Consider the following 12,315-nt stretch of genomic DNA (forward strand, 5'->3'; position numbering starts at 1 on the left):
ATGTGCTGCATATTCCATATAAATCCAATGCGTTTTCTCAAAATTTTTTTGCAGCGATTTCTAGTGTCTTTTCTCGCACCTGAGAGAATGCCTTCTTCTTGATACACCATTGTTTATCTGGTTGCGACTTCAGGCGCGTCAGTAAGCTGCACATAACCCAGCTGCATTTAACCCTTTCATGTCCAATGGAACATATATGTTTCAATATATAAAAAATTATATCTATAATAAACATCGAATTAGTGGATTTTATTAATTATTCTACATTTCTTAAATTAGAATGTTAAATATAAATATCAGTCCTTATTTATCATTCTTGATTACACTGTCCAACAAAGTCTTTTTTGCAATATAAATGTGAAGCATTTTATGCCTGCTAAACACGAATTCGTTGGTCAAAGTCTATCACAATTTTTTTTTAAATGGTATTAAATATGACAATTTTGAAGGTTTTTATGACGTTGCATTGCAGTAAATTTTTTTTCTAAATTTCATTAATGTCACTGAAAAGTATCAACATTTAGATTCAAAACGCATTTTTATTTTATTTTGGTACAATTTTTCACTTTCAAGATATAGCAAGAAAATAGCATTTTTAAAGGCATTTTTCCATCTTACATTATAATATGGAAGGTAAGTGCTTTGTAGTACTTAAATGTAGTACTTAAATAGTATAATTAGATCATAAATAAAAAAGAAATTAATAAAAATATAATATAGCAGAAAGATTATAATATCTTCAATGATTCAAAATTGTAATCTTCTTGTTATATTTTATTTTATCAATTTCACACATTTTTTTATTTAATACGATCTGATTATATATATTATATAAGTACTAAAGAATTTATTTTTCACATAATGTAATATTAATAGAACAAAATATCCTTTTCATGTAATTGTTATTCCGAAAATAAAAAATCAACCTCATACAGAAATTAAACAAACTGCTGAAAACTGATAATACTTTCGAGTGATAATAAAATACAAAAAAAAATTTGCTACCAACGTTACAATGTCATGAAAACTTTCAAATTCATCGTTTTTTGCTTCTTTTTTTTGGCGTAATCTTTTTTGTAAATGTAATAAAAATTTGAATGAACTTTTTTCTTCTATCGTTAGAAATCATCATAATTCTTTCCGAGAATGACACCGTCTTTTGCTCTGCAACTATGAACTAAACCGAAGCGGCACACCACAAAGAGCGGTTCGATGCCCCAGCGGGCAAGATGAGAAGAGGAAAAGAGAAAGAGAGAGAGTAAAAGAGAGAGAAATCTATCTGTCGCTCCAGCAACAATTCAGGATCGGCCGTCGGTGCAGGCGGCAGGTGGCGTTCGTGTATCCGATGCGCGTCGCTTTCCGCCATCTTTGGACAGTGAAATCGTTGTTGAAACTTCGTGAGGAGTGTCAGAACGACTTGTAGTATAACGGTAGTGCGTGAACGTGGTGTCAAACAACAACGACGACGACGAGGAGGAGGCTGTCGCTCGCCAGTCGCGAGAATTGCGAGCCGTCCGGGATCGGTGTCGCATGCTGAACGGGATTCGCGGATAATCGGGGGACGCGGAGTCGAGCGTCGAGCACGCAGCACGGTAAGTGTCGACTGTCGGCCCGCGCGATGCGCCATTGCGGTCGAGTTTTCTCGCTCCTGGCTCCGTTTCTGCCAGCGGAGAGGAGCGTCGCCGCGTCGCGAGTGTGTGTGTTTACATTGGGTGTGTCTAAAGTGTCTGTTGTCCACGCCAGAGTAATAAATCCGCCGTGACTTCCAGCCGGACGCTCCGACGTGCGTTATACAAGGCGTCTCAGAATTTATCAGAATTTACGGCACATTGAATATTTTTCAGAAGACAGAGAGGGAGAGCGAGAGAGAGAGAGAGAACGAGAGAGAGAAAGAGAGGCTGCTGCAACATGCAAGCGCTAATTCACGACAGTTTTTAAGCCTTTGGACGCTATTTTATTCGTGCGTTTTTATTACAAATGTGTGCAGGACGGAGATATCCTCGGATCTGTCTATCCTATAGCCATTTAAAAGGCTGGCTAAAAGAAAAAATTCATCGTACAACGAATACGCACAAATGAAATAACGGCCCTTTTCGATATTCGAAGAGCTACCTGCAAAAGTTTGCGAAAAGTCTTTGCTATTTGATTCTTTCGAGAATTCTTCCGTTATTTTAAACCGTAAATCTCTTGTTTCAGCCTCAAAGGGAATTCTCGCGTCAAAGAGAATTCTCCGCTCGAGCTGGGTTCCAAGTCGATCGCCCAACACGACATGCGCGTCGATGTCTCGTACACCACAACGTGAATTCTTTTCGTTGTTCGACAAAACCTTTAATCTCGATGCTGCGCGTTCTCGACGGATAATTTTTATCTACCGTCTCTTCTCATCGTCGCTCTTCTTGCGACCGACAACGCCACGTATGTACATAGTTACATACATATACACACATGCCAATTGCCTTTCCCTTTATCACCCCCGCGCTCTTCACTTCCCCTCTCCTACAAGACCTCGTCGATTGTCAGAAAATGATGACACATCGCATTCTCGCAGTTCTCTCGTTATGTCACGCGGCCAGCGCTCCTTCGTCCCACCCCAAATTCCGCGAGGGACCCCGCTATAATTCCCGCACGGCCGCATCCCGCGGTTACACCCGACGGGTGCAACGGCACGACGCATATTCGATCGCGGTCGGTCGTGCGAACACCCACAAGGCCTGAAGCTGTGCGACGCGAGAGCGAGATAGAGAAGGAGGGGAGAATAGAGGGAAAGAGAAAGAGGAAACGAGTGAGAGGAGGGGAGAGGACCCTTCGATCGCGCCCACATTCCGTGCGGGAGCATCTTTCCCTGTCGCAGCAGGATGCACTGACTCGCCGTACTGTTCTATTGTCACGCAAGTGAACATTTTAACGAACGTATGTCGTTTTAAAGCGATTTCTCTCGTTCATTCTCTTCTCGAGTAGTACTTGGGATCTGGAACGAATGCAATTGTCCCTCACCGAACCGGTAAACCACTCGGTCTCGAAGCATTCCAGTCTCGCGTCAGACGACTGGAATGTCGCTTTGCATTTGGTCTTTTTTCACATTGTTGATGTCACTTCCTTTTTGCATAATTGGAATAGCGCGAGCAGAGAGTAGCCGCGTGACGAAAGCCTGTATTGAAGAACGATGTATTCGTAGCAGCTGTAGATTTTGACAGAGTCTTGCTTTTGTTTCTTTCAGATACAGAGATAAGTTCTTACCGGAATCATGAGTTACCCAATGTCAACGAATCAATCTAGACCGAGTAAGTCACGTTTATATGATACAATTTGTCGCAATGGGGACGCGCATAGGACTTACATTTATTTGAATTGCAGTGTCTCAAGGAAATTATCAGGGCCCGGGCGACTTGCCTATGGGCTCTGCCAAGGAACAGACACTCATGTGGCAGCAGAATTCCTACATGAATGACTCAGGTATCCATTCCGGCGCTGTCACTCAGGCACCATCTCTATCTGGCAAGGAAGATGAAGAGATGGAAGGGGATCAGCTGATGTTCGATCTGGATCAAGGGTTTGCACAGGGTTTTACACAAGATCAAGTTGATGGTGAGACTATTACTATCTTCATAAATCCAATGTTATCATTGCAAAGTTGGATATTGTGTATTATTATAGAGAATGGTATGACATCTTTTAGAAATGAATCAGCAACTGAGTCACACTCGATCACAGCGTGTGCGTGCTGCTATGTTTCCTGAAACATTAGAGGAAGGTGTAGAGATACCTTCCACGCAATTTGATCCCGCACAGCCTACCGCTGTACAGAGATTAGCCGAGCCGAGTCAAATGCTGAAACATGCCGTTGTCAATTTGATAAATTATCAAGATGATGCTGATCTTGCTACGCGCGCTATTCCAGAATTGATCAAATTGTTGAACGATGAGGATCAGGTGGTTGTTTCTCAAGCGGCCATGATGGTACATCAACTGTCTAAGAAGGAAGCCTCTCGTCATGCTATTATGAACAGCATGCAGATGGTAGCCGCCTTAGTACGAGCTATCTCTAACAGCGAGGATTTAGAATCGACGAAGGCTGCAGTCGGCACCTTGCACAATTTATCACATCATCGACAAGGCTTGCTAGCTATTTTCAAGAGCGGCGGAATCCCTGCGCTTGTAAAACTACTGAGTTCCCCAGTAGAGTCTGTTCTCTTTTACGCAATAACGACGCTACATAACTTATTGCTTCACCAAGACGGCTCTAAGATGGCCGTGCGCCTTGCCGGTGGTTTGCAAAAAATGGTTGCTCTACTTCAACGGAATAACGTTAAATTTCTAGCTATTGTTACCGATTGTCTGCAGATTCTGGCATATGGAAATCAAGAGAGCAAGCTAATTATTCTTGCTTCGCAAGGCCCGATAGAGCTTGTGCGCATCATGCGCTCTTACGAATATGAGAAATTGTTGTGGACCACTTCGAGAGTATTGAAAGGTAATTTGACCCTAATTTGATAAATTGAAAGGTATTGAAAGGTAATTTGACCCTAATTTGATAAAAATATGGTAAATAATCCCGCAAAACCCTTCTGGTATTTTTGAAAATACTTGTGAAAATCTAAAAACCGTTTATAATGAAATTTTGCATTTATTAATAGATAATTTATTTTCTTTGCAGTATTGTCTGTTTGTCCTAGTAATAAACCTGCGATTGTGGAGGCTGGTGGTATGCAGGCACTCGCCATGCATCTTGCAAATCCGAGTCAAAGATTAGTGCAGAATTGTTTGTGGACATTGCGTAATCTATCAGACGCTGGCACAAAGGTTGACGGACTTGATAACTTGTTGCAGAGTCTCGTGCTTGTGCTCGGATCAGCAGATGTGAATGTGGTTACGTGCGCTGCTGGCATTTTGTCAAACTTGACCTGTAATAATCAGCGTAACAAAGTACGTCCAATAAAATTTTTTTGCAATCTCTTGCTCTTATCTAATTTATAGGAACCTCACACAGTCAATAATACTGTAAGTACTGACAGTATTATTTATTGTGTGTAATAGATTAATGTAGAATATTGACGATGATCCGAATTTCTTCATTCTCGAGCATCAATATTCTTTATCATACCAAAATTCTCTACCAGAACAATATTGATATTCAAGAATCAAGAAATTTGGATCAATAATATCATGATTTATTGATACTGAATATTATTGATATCATGTAAGATTCGTAATATACATAAAACTGAGCTGAAATATCAATAATATTGGTCATATTACACTTTTTATTTAGGTTGCAGTATGTAATTTTGGCGGTGTCGATGCTCTGGTTCGTACGATCATCAATGCCGGTGATCGGGAGGAAATAACCGAACCAGCGGTGTGCGCCTTACGTCACTTGACCTCGCGTCACGGCGAAGCGGAAATGGCACAAAATTCCGTTCGAATAAATTATGGTATTCAAGTTATAGTCAAATTACTTCATCCGCCATCGCGCTGGCCATTGGTGAAAGCGGTTATTGGATTAATCCGCAACTTGGCTCTTTGTCCTTCTAATCACATCCCGTTACGCGACCACGGTGCAATACATCATCTTGTGAGACTCTTGATGCGTGCATTCCAGGATACTCAACGAGTGAGTATAAGTCATTATAGAATAAAATCATATAATATATATTGCATAATAACAGTTCATATTTTAATTGTATAATTTTCTACTAAGGCAAATATTTAGTTATTGTTATTTATATGTTATTTAAAGACAAAAAACATTAACATAAAAAAATATGGCATTATAGTTTTTACATAATAGAATACTATTTTTTATTTGCAGCAACGATCATCTGTTGCTAGTACCGGAAGTCAACAAACATCAGGTGCATATGCAGATGGAGTACGAATGGAAGAAATAGTAGAAGGTTCAGTAGGTGCTCTTCATATTCTTGCAAGAGAGTCCAATAATAGGATGATAATTCGATCGCAGAACGTAATTCCGATTTTCGTACAAGTACGTATTACTATTTTTATGAAAATAATTACATTACTTATAACATTTACTCTGAATTTCTTAAATTGTATCTTGACTTTAAATGATAATTGAATACAAATTCTCTGCACTTATCCTCTCTATTAATAATTGAATACAATTGAATATAATTTCTTAATCTGTAATTTATAAAGTTTTTTTTATTAACAGAAGTATTTTTTTTTTTACACGATTTAATAACATGGTTCTTTTTTCGTTCGCAGCTATTATTCAACGAGATTGAAAATATTCAACGTGTGGCAGCCGGTGTACTTTGCGAACTGGCAGCTGACAAAGAAGGCGCCGAAATAATAGAACAGGAGGGTGCAACCGCCCCGCTGACAGAGCTGCTACACTCCAGGAATGAGGGTGTGGCTACTTACGCAGCGGCAGTGCTATTCCGCATGAGCGAAGATAAGCCCCAAGAGTACAAAAAACGACTTTCCATGGAGCTGACGAATTCCTTATTCCGTGAAGATACAAATCTGTGGAACAATGCTGACTTCAGCATGGCTCCGGATCTTCAGGTATTTTAAAGAACGCACACAATAGCACGTTATTTTATTTCGTGCCGTGGCGAAATAGATTTACTTGCAAACACTATGTAACATAGAAAGTTTTAGTTTTATGTATTAGCTTTGCCTTTCTATAATTGACTTTTTCCAAGTACCAGGAGTCAGGTTTGTAATGTTACATAAATGAATATATTGTAGTATAGAAGTATGTTAAACACTTCTAGGTGGTTACATTGTGTTCGGTAAATTGTGCCACGTTATGATAATAGCTCTTATTTGATTATAGAGACTTCCCTCTAATTATAAAAAAAAACCAGGTATTTATACATGACAAGATTTTCCCCGTGTAAGATTAATTCCAAACACAACTGTTTACAAGCCATGTACAACATCATTTATCCAATTTGCACCACTAAATCATCTGCAGTACTCATTTGCGTACTATAGCATTTAGTTTTCACTATCCGTTAGTTTTTATGTTTTAGACTTTTATCATTACATTTACGGAAATGGCGAATACACAATGTAAAAACTAATTTCATAAAATTTTACATTGCTTATGAGCGAGCAGTTTTAAAATGTTTGCTTTTTTCATGCAAAAATGCATTTTAATATATATTTACATTAACTTGTAAATTAAATTTTAAGTTTTACATGCTTAAGCTTTATAACATATAGTTTATTATACCCGAGATTCAATTATATTTCTATGACATTTTTATATCAATATTTGTTCAAACGTGAGAAATTAAAGAAATCGACATAATCGTACCTAATGACGAGATGCAGTTATAATCTTAATCAAATTGATAATTTGCAAGACTACAATATGCATGGGAATGCGTTTGTTCCTTCTGCAGATGTTATTTAAAAAATTGTCTTTTTATTTTTTTTATTACTTTAGCATTCATGTTATTATTCGTGCAAGCCCTCGTTGATCATTTTTTTAATTATTGTAAAACCAATTATAGCGCGAATTTTGCGTATTTTGAGATGTTATGACACGCCCTCCCTTAGAAGTTATGCTTTGTGTTGACCTCAGCTACCTAATCTTCAGGACATGCTTGGCCCTGAACAAGGCTATGATGGTATGTATGGCCAAGGACCTCCTAGCGTACACAGCAGCCATGGCGGTCGGGGTTATCAACCGCAAGGTAATTTATATGTTAGCCATTTTATTCATCGAATGCTGCTTCTGAACAATCGACTTATCCGATCAAGGGTAGACGGAGCTATAAATGGTCATAAAAAAACAAATCTTATTATCTTTTGTATAAAATGTTTTTATATATAATCATCATGACAAATTGCATTTGACGTATAATGACGGAATGACTGTATACGCGATAATGCAACCTCACGAATCAATTCTGTCTTGCATTAGAAATATGAGGAAATTTAATAAGTTTATTACTTTCTTTGACATCACTTCTAATATGAAATAATGCATTTAATCGTATGTTATTTTAACAGCAGCTTAACCCATGGACTTAAATTAAAATACAGGCTATCAACAGTTTCTCGCAGTAACATAGGTGACATTTGGTCTTCATGTATTTTTCTGGTTTTCATTATCTGTTTGATGTCTAATTAATTGTCAATTTTAACTGCATGTTCAATGTTACATGTAGAAATTTAAGATTTGTCAAGCACGCTTATTACTATTAAATGTATTCTACAAAAGGATCTGCTAACTTAATTTTCATAACAGTGAATATGAGAACTCATTTCGTGTAAATGGTCTTTATTAAAACTAAAAAAAATACGCAGCTATCGCTTAACATTATTTTTTTCTACAAACGTTATTTTCTTACTTATGTATACTTATCAATTTTATAAATAATGGCATAATAATGAAACATATCTTAATTATCTACATAAATTTAGAATTAAAAAAGACCTTAAGAGTTAAAATATATTTAATTTTACATTTTTTGATCTTATCTAGTTTATAATTATCTCATTTACAATTATGGATGCATCGTTTAATATATATGTAGAACACACTGTTTTCAAGTTATTTCATCTATGCATGCTTACATTGTTTTGTATGTAAATACTTTTCTTATTATTTATTTCTGCTATAATACGCACTTTATGATGATGAAGTCATATAGAAGGATGATGTTTGTAAGTAACTAAATAAAAAAGAATTCCTACATTTATTCTTCAAGAGGAAGTATTATAAATATTTATCAATTTCTTAAAAATTAATTGAAAATATTTAATACTTTTTTGTATTTATCGCACGGTGGTATGTGAAATATCGAGTTTCAATATTACGTGACTATTGTATCACTTAATTTTAGTAATTAAAAAAAAGTTCAAGAATTTTTTAATTTGTATATATTTGTTCTCTACATATCTATTTGTATTTAGAAAGATCTTCTTTTGTGATTAAATAATTTGTTTGATATAACTAGATAAAGATTTGTAATGAAAAATTATCATAAATTAATTAAATTAATTAACTAAATTAAATAAATATGGTAATCACTAAATATAATTTCAGCGTTACATAATTACAAAATAAATTCTTTCATATAAAATATATAAATTGATTAAATAATTAGTAGAAATAATTAGTAGAAAATATGTAATCACTTTAAAGACATATAGCAAACTCTATATCGTAAAGGATTCTCCCTAAACGATTCAAAATATTTTGCTAGTTATGCTTCATTAATGAAGCTTCTGCACTTCGCGTGCAATGTGTAATTTTTATCGATGTAATTACCGGATAAAAAACAAGTGAATATTTTTATAAAAAAATAATTTTTCTTGCAACAGGTTATGACCAGATACCAGTAGATTCGATGCAAGGGTTAGAGATAGGTGGTGGATCGACATATGGCGCAATGGACACTATGGACGTGGCGCATGATGGTGACTTGAGTTTCGATCACTTGGAAGAGCTTCCTGCACCGCCGCAAGATAACAACCAAGTCGCAGCCTGGTACGACACCGATCTCTGAATCCGTGCCATTTTCGATCTCACGAAACAGCAAGAGAATTCAAAAAGCAGGAGCATTATTTTAAAGTATTAAGCGAACTTTCATAGTAGAGTCTCGATTATCCGAGCACTACGGTTGAATGTCCGCATTCTAGACTCAAGAGTCAGAACCAAATGTCCCGATCTTTCCTAACATTTCTCATTTTTATTTTCATGACGCATGCGTACAATGAAAATGTGTCCCTGTTATCCCTCATTTTTTATCTTACTTTTTTAAATAATTTTCTTACCGGCTTATGATCGGCATTCAAACTGAGCGTCGATTGTTGTTAAGTGAATGACGTGTCAAGTGATGCTTGGTATCCCGATTCATGATATAGATATACTGTCTTTAAATAGTGTACTTTAAGATTTACGAACGATCGTATCTTAATAATTAATTAAATGACGCTCGGGAAATCGGGACTCATGTTCGACATAAAATAATACCGATTGATGGCTATCGTGTCTCGACCGTCTGTCGGTCCGCGAGAAGTCATTCTCGAATATAAAAAATCGGTTAGTCGCGCTATAGTTGACATCTTCCTATAGTCCACGTTCGTTTCGTCAGACGGAAAATGAAACATTCGCGCTAATCCATATCGACCCAAAAAAATATATCGCCTGTATGTAATCGCCTAATATGATCATTCACCCGAACATATAAACATTATATCGATGTATTAGAATTAAGGAAGACACATGTAATTCGTACACACATGTATATGTATCGTTTAATTGTCTATACAAATAAACAACAATTAAGCGACCAATGCTTTGCTTCTGCTTTTATAATAGAAACCAAATTGTGCTAACTGTGGAAATATTATTACAATCAGTTTTGATAGAAGTAATTACAATACAATTGTCTAAAATGAAGGGCACTTTTAGAAACCGCAATTATTATTTTTTTCATTAGATTGAATTTAGGTAATAATTACATAACTCTGTATAATTATAAATTTCTTAACGTATAAATCTAAATAAATTATAATTAATTTAGATACAAGTAAAATTAATCTATTTTTCAAGGGAGCATCGAAATAGTTCATAAATTGAAACATTGAATGTTTTGTAAATGATGGGTATTCGTAAATATAGTCATCGGTTATATATCGATCGTTGAGGATTGTTCACTTTGATGTTAATATGCTGTAGGAAAATAATTTCAGCGAGACTTTCACTTACCAGTCTCGGCAGGAGCGTTTACTATGTCTCGAGATAAGATGTTACGACGTCGACACGCACAATTTGTCGCAAGACCATCTTCGTTTTTTTCTTTTCGTTTCTCTTCTCTTCTGGTTGGGGAAGGGTTCCACATACAGCACCGTCGCTTGGTCATCAATCGTTGGTCGACTCTCACACGGCGTTATATACCACGGTCGCTTCGAAGACTCGCGTATCCCGCGTTAACGGTTGTTTCTTAATGCGACACGAGGAAAGGAGGCTTGTCCCTCGAGCCGTGTTTCTTCGAGTACGGAAGGCGCGTTAAGAATCAGTCTGCTCGTCGAAGCGGCCACTTCCGGACAGCTGTCGGCCGAGGGTAGTTCTGTTCTCCGAATAAAGACAGCGTTTTGCGCGATGAAGAGATCAATCGACATAATTTTCTCAAATAGAGTGACCGACTTTTGTAAAAGTTTTAAATTTTGAATAAGAACTGCGATTGGTGCGTGAAGAAAGGTGATTCTACTAGATTCATAAATTAAGTCTTCGTCTTGGTAAAGGTAAGTTTGTTATTTGTTATCGTGATATCTTTTATGTTCTTTTAGCCTCTTTCAACTGGTTTTTCCACATTCTTTGTCTCAGTATATTTTCGTGACTTAAAATATGGTAGGAACTCAGCTTAAAATCTTCGATATTTTACAATGCGCGGTAATAATATTCAGAACTGCGAATAACATGAACGTCAATTTTTTAACAAAAATACTTTTTATCTTATTTATAGCGATCAATATACTTTTGAAATATTTTTGAGTGTCAAGGTTGAATATAATTACTGTGTATATTACTGAATATATTACTAATTATATAATTTTAGAAATATTAATTCTAATAAATAATAAATTACACACCCAATTATAGAACTTAATATATATTACTAAATCTATATAACAATTAATTCACATATTATTAATCAATTGCAATTAGAGTAATATCAGCAAATGTGATAATTTGATACATTAAATAATAAAAATTGCAATACAAATTGTGAACGAAAAACTTGTGAAAAAATTATTCTAGGACTTATTCCACAAGTCATATATTCATAACATTCAATATCAATCTGCCGATGAGAATCGATTATGTGCGTGAAGTATATATATATATATTATTCAAAGAATAAAATTTTATAACGGTAAAGTAATCTTCACTGCTGAATTCTTATCTAAGTATGGTTTATCATGATTTCTATTTGTGTTCTTGAATATATCGTATTTGCGTTTCATTACAGATGTACGAATTACCGTTGCTTTCGTAATAGAGTCAGAGCAATCGGCAGATATATTTAAACGTGAAATTGAATCGATATAGAAACATCAAACAAATTCTATCTACTACAAACATCAAACAGATTCTATCTACATACATGTATCTACATACATGTAAATTCTTAAAATATTATCGGCAAATATTGCGTAGTAAAAATTATTATACACATATATGATATGTTACGCATGTGAATGATTTATATTTAAAAAACTTATAATGGTTAGATAAAATACATTTAAGATAATTAAAAAAAATTATTTCATATTCTCATCCATGACATTAGCCTTATTATTTTTGTAACATATATATATATATAT

General features: G+C 35.6%; 1 protein-coding gene across 7 annotated transcripts; it reads left to right on the forward strand.

Annotated features, from left to right (window-relative positions):
• Positions 1–1,356: 1,356 nt before the first annotated feature.
• Positions 1,357–10,512, forward strand: LOC108684754 (armadillo segment polarity protein). 7 transcript variants are annotated; one of them, XM_018189223.1, is made up of 11 exons: positions 2,084–2,415; positions 2,549–2,870; positions 3,218–3,281; positions 3,355–3,585; positions 3,677–4,471; positions 4,655–4,923; positions 5,270–5,611; positions 5,810–5,983; positions 6,226–6,528; positions 7,559–7,670; positions 9,307–10,512. In XM_018189223.1, exons 3-11 carry the CDS (start codon positions 3,245–3,247, stop codon positions 9,489–9,491), a joined length of 2,448 nt encoding a protein of 815 aa, XP_018044712.1. In that variant the 5' UTR covers positions 2,084–2,415; positions 2,549–2,870; positions 3,218–3,244; the 3' UTR covers positions 9,492–10,512. The 7 variants fall into 7 exon arrangements, with proteins under 7 accessions (XP_018044709.1, XP_018044714.1, XP_018044715.1 ...); XM_018189220.1 differs by lacking the exons at positions 2,084–2,415; positions 2,549–2,870 and adding an exon at positions 1,357–1,592; XM_018189225.1 differs by lacking the exons at positions 2,084–2,415; positions 2,549–2,870 and adding an exon at positions 1,357–1,592 and having other exon boundaries at positions 7,574–7,670.
• Positions 10,513–12,315: the final 1,803 nt, after the last annotated feature.

This window comes from Atta colombica, unplaced genomic scaffold (assembly GCF_001594045.1).
Source record: "Atta colombica isolate Treedump-2 unplaced genomic scaffold, Acol1.0 scaffold14, whole genome shotgun sequence".
Taxonomy (NCBI): Eukaryota; Metazoa; Arthropoda; class Insecta; order Hymenoptera; family Formicidae; genus Atta; species Atta colombica.

Excerpts from the sequence above, each read along its gene's own strand:
- LOC108684754 (XM_018189220.1), top strand. The coding sequence starts at position 3,245 with ATGAGTTACCCAATGTCAACGAATCAATCTAGACCGA. Across the intron at positions 6,529-7,558 it reads GCATGGCTCCGGATCTTCAG|CTACCTAATCTTCAGGACAT; the intron begins GTATTTTAAAGA and ends TGTTGACCTCAG. Across the intron at positions 7,671-9,306 it reads TCGGGGTTATCAACCGCAAG|GTTATGACCAGATACCAGTA; the intron begins GTAATTTATATG and ends TTCTTGCAACAG.